Genomic DNA, 7,824 nt, shown 5'->3' on the forward strand with positions numbered 1-7,824 from the left:
TCAATGTGATGTGTGAGTGGACATGCCAATTGATATCCTTGGGGGACAATCTTCCGTGATTTGTAATCTGACTCTTCATTAAGGTTTGGGCCACACTGTCTTGCTCCGATTGGGCCTATGCCAGCTGATTAATTTCTCTCATGAAATCTTGTAAGACGACGTGTCCTGGCTCGGTTCAGTCGGTTGTCCGTGTTAAAGCCGCACTGCAGTCAGGGTGTCCTGTCTGTCTGTCTGTCTGTCTGTCTGTCTGTTTTGTCCTTGTCGGAGTGTCAGTGGACAACTGGACATCGACAGTCATCGTTAGTTCCAACCAGCTGGAGTGTGTCTATGTTCGATCGAGAAACCGATTACCAGTTCTATCCGGTGTTGACCTGGTGCCTTGCTCCCTGTGTCCCTCCCTCAGGGTCCGGCTCAGCCTGCCTTCCTCCCTGCCTGCGTTCTGCTTGCCCGTCAACCGCTCAGCTCTAGCCTTTCAGTTGACCATTGATTTTCCTTCCTGTTTGCCGAGCTTCCCTTCGGTCGATCCATTTATCATCCCTTCCTCCATCCCAGAGAGCAGAGAAAAACCATGGGATCCTCCTCCTCGCCGCTATACGATAAATTTCATTTGTATAGCACGCCTCAGTTCCTGTTTATCGTGCCCGAATGTCCCTCCTCCTCCTCGTCCTCCCAAGAGACCCAGATCGTAGTAATCGACCGATGGTCAGGTCGAATCAAGTTGGCGGCCAAGGCCGAGCACTTTCCGTTGGCAGCCAACGTGGCCTTTCGAAAGATTCCCATTTTCGGGGTTTTGGGTTGGATCCCAGCCCAAAATCAGCCCCAATTGGTGGTGATCACCAAACGGGTGCGGGTAGGCGAATGGCCGGATCGTCACGTGGTTTATCGCTTGGAAGGCGCCGAGATCATTCATGTGTGTCAAACGCCCATCACCCCTGACACTCGACGAATGGTTGAGGCCGTCAGCGGGGTGTTGACCACGCCCTACTTCTACTTTTGTTACACCCAAGACTTGACCGCCACGCGGCAACGCCTCTTCCTGGCTTCGAACGAGTCTCAAAGCCCTCAGTCGTGGCTCGATCGAGCCGATGAGCGGTTTGTGTGGAATCGGAGCCTCCTTGGACCTCTATTGAAGAGCGCGGCGGGTCCGGACATTCAACCTTTCCTGACACCCATGATCCATGGGGCGGTGTTTATCTTTAAATGCGGGATCCAAGGTCAAGATGTGGATTGGATTTTGGTCTCTCGACGTAGTAATCGACGGGTGGGCACGCGATTTTTTCTTCGCGGTTGCGATGATCACGGACGGGTGTCCAATTTTGTCGAGACGGAGCAGATTGTCATCCATGGTTCGATGGTGTCGTCGTTCGTGCAAACTCGCGGTTCGATGCCATGTTTTGGGAGCAACAACCGGACATTCGTTACAAACCCAAGGCCTTGGTCACGCCTAAGAAAGAAAGCATCCAAGGATTCGTGGCCCATTTCAAGGAACAAGTGCCGCTCTATGGCGAACAAGTCATCATCAACTTGATTGACCAGAAAAAGGCCGAGGGCGAACTCGAGCTGGCCCTCAAAAAATTTGCCATGAGGCCCAATTGAAAGGGGTTCATTATGTGGCTTTTGATTTTCATAAGGAGTGCAGCAAAATGCGATATGACCGTCTCCAAATCCTGATAGATAGTTTACGGCAGCATGTGGCCAATTATGGATGCTTCTTCTACAGTGCCGCTAATCCAGACTCGTTGCAACTCCAGAAAGGCGTGTTTCGAACCAATTGCATGGACTGTTTGGATCGAACGAACGTAGTTCAGTCCCTATTGGCCACAGAGAACCTGAACCTGGTTTTAAGACGTATGGGCATTCTCTCGCCCGCTGACAATGTATTGGATCAACTTGAATTCCAGCATATCTTCAAGAACGCGTGGGCAGATCACGCCGACTTGATATCTATTCAATATGCGGGCACGGGTGCTCTCAAAACAGACTTTACGCGCATGGGAGTACGAACGAAGTACGGCCTTCTCCAGGATGGATGGAATAGTGCCGTGCGTTACGTTTTCAACAACTTCACCGACGGTATTCGAACCGATGCCCTCCGATTCTCACGGGTGAGGTCAATATGGAGGAGTATCTGAAGCAATACCAGAAGAAGAAGCCTTCACAAGGATCGTTAGACTACTTACCCGTGGTGTTCCTCGCAGTTTTCATCGCATTGATTCTTACTCTTGTGTTAACTCAGGAAGTGAGTCTCAAATTCTTCGTCCTTTTCCTTGGGGCAATTGGATTCTTGTACTTGATCGGACAAATGATCCTTCAAAACGGCGCATTTGGGTCAATTTCCCTCGGACACTTCAATAAGCTTGAGCTTGTTTGTGGCCCCTTGTCCATAATTCCATTTCTCCGTCAACGCTTGTTCCTTCCCCTTTATTTCCGTTCTCTATTAAAAGACATTAATCTTATTCATTTTCAAGCCCTATGAAACAACAGCATACTCTATAGATCTCGCTTGCTTTTATTTCATTTCTCACGATTCAACTAACATCGAACTTGGAAGTTGGTTACGTTTTCGGAGAATGGTGATAGCTTGGGCCTCGAAATCGTTTATGGAACCGTCTTTCAAGGTCTCAATCCAGGGCCAAATCCTCTGCGATTCCAAACAATTTTGTTGCAACAAATGCACGGCAATTCTGCTCAGGCTTTCTTCATGATTGAAACGAAGCAAGGCTTGGAGAAAGGCGTCGGCCGTTTCATCTAGATTGATCCTTTCATCCGCAAGTAATGTCTTGAGCACATTCTCCAACAATTGAAGTCTTTGCACACGGAGAGGAGCTTTCCAGACAAAGTACCTTTAAAACAAAATCCAAGATGATCATTGGGCGTGTCAAGATCACATTCTTAGTGCAATGAAATCGTTACCATGGACAATCTTAGCCAACTTTTGAGAGGTCTCTTCATAATCACTGGAATGTAGCTCCACTTGTTGTAACATCAATGATCCGAGCATCAAAATTGGCCTTTAACTCCTTCGGTTTATCGGTGAATGAAAATGGATAAGCGTTCAAGAGCTGTTCGACAAACATAGGTGGGTAACTCAAGCTCTGAAATGGATTAAAAACCGTGAAACGAATTGCTGCAGAAATTAGAACAGACTCGACTGACCTCTTTCATGTAGATTTGTTCCAAATGATACAGTACTGAGGCAACTTTGGCCAAACTATCCTCGAGGATAGCATCCAGACTTGAAGAGTTCATTCCACCTCTTTCATTCCAAGATCCGCTTTTGATTTCGGAGAGAACCTCGGATAAGAGTCCAATAATCTTTCGGGTAATCAGAGTAGATCCACTCTCGTCTGAGGTATTCAAGTCCGTAGTCTTAAACGGTGCCATTACGTCCAACAATGTCATCCCACTCTGATAATAAGACTTGGTGGCAAACAGTCCCTGGAACGGCTGGAAACTGGATTCTTCCAATTCCTTTCTACTCTTAGCAAGGTCGTCGGTATTGAAGACTCAGCCACAATACTCAGCATTTGATCTAATCGCGTTAATACAGCCAAGCGCCATTCGTTATGGCTGACGTTTTGATCTAAAGTTCCACTGAACGATGGACCTGAGGTGACTGTTCCATTTGAGCTCTGGCTATTCTGCTTCTGGCCCAATTGGGCTAAAGTAGAGGTCACTATTTTGTCAAACGATTGTTCCACAACATTTGGACAGAGATCTATCACCGAATCCAACACTTTCAGGCTGTGTCGAGCCACGGAAGGATCAATGTGGACAAAGAACAACACAGATGGGCGGTTAGCAATCGTTGGACGGGTTCCGTTTGGAAATCGTCGGACTAAGAGGATAAAAGGAACATTTATTATGTAATTTTGTCATCAAGTTTTGGTCATCGTATCATCTTACCTCTTCCATCAGAACTCTTAACAATTTAGCGACTTCGGTTCGAACATCACGGTCCGAGTCGGAGAGAATGGGCAAAATCTTGGGTAAGAATGTAGTGATTTCAAGTAAGGCGGGTAATTCTTGACGACGTCGCATCAATTGGATCAAGGCTCGAACGGCTTCTAATCGAACCGTGGCATTGGTATTGGTAAGTCGATGGGTATTTTCCTAAAAATTAGGATAAATTACAAGCCTAATCCAATTATGGAGCACACCTAATTTCGATTCGATTCGAACATTTTACCTTAAGACTGGGTAGTTTTCCGGTGAAGACCGGCGTCTCAGGGGCGGGGGTCGATGAAATTGTCACTTCAGAGTTTTATGCAAGGCAATCACTTTGGTTTTCACGTCAAATTTGGTCTCGTTAGCCCCTTTACCCCGGATTTTCCGCCCCTTTTTCTGCGGCTTTCCCGAGGTTTTGAGTTGAGTCTTGGCCTTCTCGGCTTTCTTCCGTTTTTGACCGGCCTTTTTCACCATCTTGACGAAAGACGGGATAAGGGGATGAGGGATCGATCAATTAAGCTTCAGACTTGAGGGCGGAGGGTTGAGTGTCCTTTTGGGCTTGACTGGTGGGCATGGGAGGCAAATCGTCCATGTCATAGATGACTTTGACGATGAGCGAGCATGATGGACACGTGGCTACTTCTTCACCGCATTCTAGTTCGTCGTAAGTGATGAGGAATTGATCGCCACACGGACACGGATACGTGAAAGCCTCCAGGTCCTCGTCCCACTCAAAATCCTCTAATTCAACTTCGTCGTGGAATACCAAACCGTCCGAACTCATGCCCGTTGTTCATGAGTCTTCGCCCGTGCCTCAAATAACGTCAAATCCGTGCACCAGTCGGTCTAGCACCCTTCACTTTTCAAGTTTCCAATGGATTAAGTCAAGCACGTTGTGCAATCCAATCATGTTGTAGCTCTTGGCTAAGAAAACAACAACAAGGAGTGACTCTAAGGGTGACTAGACATAACTAGACATATGGCTATGACTTGAATGAGTCAGACAAATACTTAAACCCAAACAGCCTTTTCTTAGTTTTTCGTGTAGGTGGTGATGTTTGTATGTTCTCAGTATCCCAAACCCAAAACTCAGGTCGAGATGCCAGCATATTAACAAATTACGAATAGTCAAATGACTAGTGTTCTCACTCAAACATACGCAAATAACATTTATTTGCATCCTGAACCCTTATTTGCATCTTGGTCCGTTTTCGCATTTTTATGCATTTTAAGCTACTTTGGACTGATTTTCCTTAGGCATAAATTTTGTATAAAACTTGTATGGGTGATACCAGATGCCAGACTTTATCAAGAGATTATTAACTGAACAATTTTTGCCCAAGTCCTGTGAAACAATGACAAAAGCCATCAACTCTTCTGGGAGACGTATCACTACTCTATGGATTAAACTCCGAACTATTTATGACATGGAAAAAATAATTTTACAAAGGGTTGTATACTCTGTGATTGATAACGCGCCAATGCTTCGTAATCATCGTTTCCAACCAAATAGTGCTAGGAAAGGCCCAGATTCAACAGTTTTTGGTGACTAACTTTAAAAAAGCATCATTTTTTTCTAAACTCATCATTAGCTTTTAAACACAATTTAATGGAAAAAGATGATGACAAAAAGTTGCTGGCTTGATGCAACTTTATGATGTCATTAACATGTCAAAAGTGTTTGTAATCATATACTTATAGGATTTGAAAGGTCTCTCAGAAGTTTAGTCTTGGATTATTGTTCAGATGCTGATCCACTGGAATCAGAGCATACTATGATAAAAAAAATATGTGTCCAACAATGAACCACTGGAGTATGGACGGGGATGTTAAGGTTGAAAATTAGCAACTCCAATTCAAGTCAATAAATTAAATTCTTCGTCAAATAGGCTGGCCCCAGATCCCTGCGATGGCGTATTTCAAATGTCAGCTCAATCAAACGACTGGGTCAAAAGTGCAGTACATAACAGAGCACAGAATGAATGACTTAGCCCTCTTCTGGTAATCAATTACCACAAGAGGGCTAGTTTGTTCATTCATTGAAGAGCTTTGTAGTGCCTTTTGAGACGGCATAACTTTTGATCCAGTCACTCGATCGAGCTGAAATTGAAATGAGTAATTATTGTAGCCTGGATCATTCTCATTTGAAGAAGAACATAATGCGTTAACTCAATCGCGAAAAGCTAATTCCAAACCAAGCGTCCCCCGTCCATATTCCAGTTGTTTATGGTCCAACTTAACAAATTGCTTAAAATACCTTTGTTTACCGTAACAACATGAGGCATCTTTGAAGTTTAATAGCAATCCTTATTTGAATCCTGGGCTTGTTTTTTTGCATCTTCATTTGCATCGTGAGGTTTTTTTATGCTTAACTTTGAGAACCTTAGCTACGGACAAGAACTATCCCAAAACGAAATGAGCTTTCAACGCGTTGAACAGCAACCTCTACCTCGTTCAGGTGGCGGGAATTGAAAACAAAAATAGAGTTACCTATGGTGCGGACTAATGCGGACAAAATAATGCCCACCGTCACAACCAATATTAATTATTACATTACACTTGTGGACATCGCACGTTCGCCCATACTGCCCATTTAAATTGTTAAGCCGTAACTAGTGCTGTAATTTCACTAGTGCAAGTTGGACTGGGTAGCCTGGATTCCAAGTTCCACTAGGGGGCAACAACTTGGTAAAGCATACGCATACGCTTGACCATGGATTTCTAGAAAGACCTGTTTTAGAAGTCCGTGGCTTGAACCAATAGGGACTGCTTGTTTCATTATGAGACATCTCGGCGGCAAAAAAAGAAAGACAGCGTTAGTAAACCTCTGCTAACGATTGTTCTTGCGTCATTGTAAAGAAACATATTTAAAAATCCTAGACTGAATGGACGTGAGATTAAGAGTGTTTTTTCCCAACATGTAAGCTCTATCTTGAACAAACTATCAAGCAAGAAATCCTGGCAATTTTGAATGAGACACTCAGCAACATCAAAAATCAAAAAAAACTGGATTACTGATAGAATCAATTAAATAAACACACAGAAATTTGTTACTAGAGTTTGATTTGCTTTTTCAATGATATCACATTAGTAGTGGCTGGTTGGGAAACCAATAGCTGACCTCAAAATGTGAATGATTATTCCCACATCAAACTAAGTTGTTTTTTCATTATTGATGTTGAATCATTACTTTGGAATTGGCTAGTGTCCTTTTAAACCAACAATAGAAGTGATGTGATCAAATGAATTATTAAACTTGAATGTAGGGTACCAGAAAGCTTTGTATGATAGCTGCACAAACAATGCCATCAAAGTTGTTTATTATTTGAACAACTCATACATCAAGCTTGATGATAAAATAAAGAATATGGGTTACGACTAGCTTTCTTGGAAAAAATCAATACAGTTTTCTGTATGGTGAATTATTATTATTTGCAAGTAAAACTTGCATCATTAATGATTTGGAAAATATTCAACTTTAAGATGTAAAACATTGAAATGAAAATTTACTTTCAAAAAGTAAAATATTAAAAGTCAGGATCCATAGTTAAAGAAATTGAAAAGTTTTGATTCACAGATAATATAAATTGCTCATTCGTTCTTTCACCTAGAAATTTTCAGAAGTAGATGTGAAAGTTGAGACTCTGTCCAATACATTTTTATTAATTAATTTTTTCATTGACTTAGACAGTGTTATTACTTAATTATTTCCGGGATTTTCTTAGATTCTCAGTCTGTGTTAGTATGTATGTAGGTGGTGTAGGCCACTCAGCATGTCTAGGCTCCAGGATCGACTGGGGTTGTGTTGTGAGTGCTTGAATTTGGACAGGGATCAAGAGACACAGTGAGAGAGAAGAGGGGTGGCGTTGTCGCTTT

General features: G+C 43.1%; 1 protein-coding gene across 1 annotated transcript; it reads left to right on the forward strand.

Moving 5' to 3' along the window:
* The first annotated feature begins 238 nt into the window (after positions 1-238).
* Positions 239-2,800, forward strand: LOC131881353 (phosphatidylinositol-3-phosphatase SAC1-A-like). Its single transcript, XM_059228196.1, is given in 3 exon segments — positions 239-1,388; positions 1,391-1,564; positions 1,567-2,800. Coding segments are annotated over 3 exon segments (1,560 nt in total). The 5' UTR covers positions 239-568; the 3' UTR covers positions 2,133-2,800.
* Positions 2,801-7,824: the final 5,024 nt, after the last annotated feature.

Source organism: Tigriopus californicus, chromosome 5 (assembly GCF_007210705.1).
Source record: "Tigriopus californicus strain San Diego chromosome 5, Tcal_SD_v2.1, whole genome shotgun sequence".
In the NCBI taxonomy this organism is placed as follows: Eukaryota; Metazoa; Arthropoda; class Copepoda; order Harpacticoida; family Harpacticidae; genus Tigriopus; species Tigriopus californicus.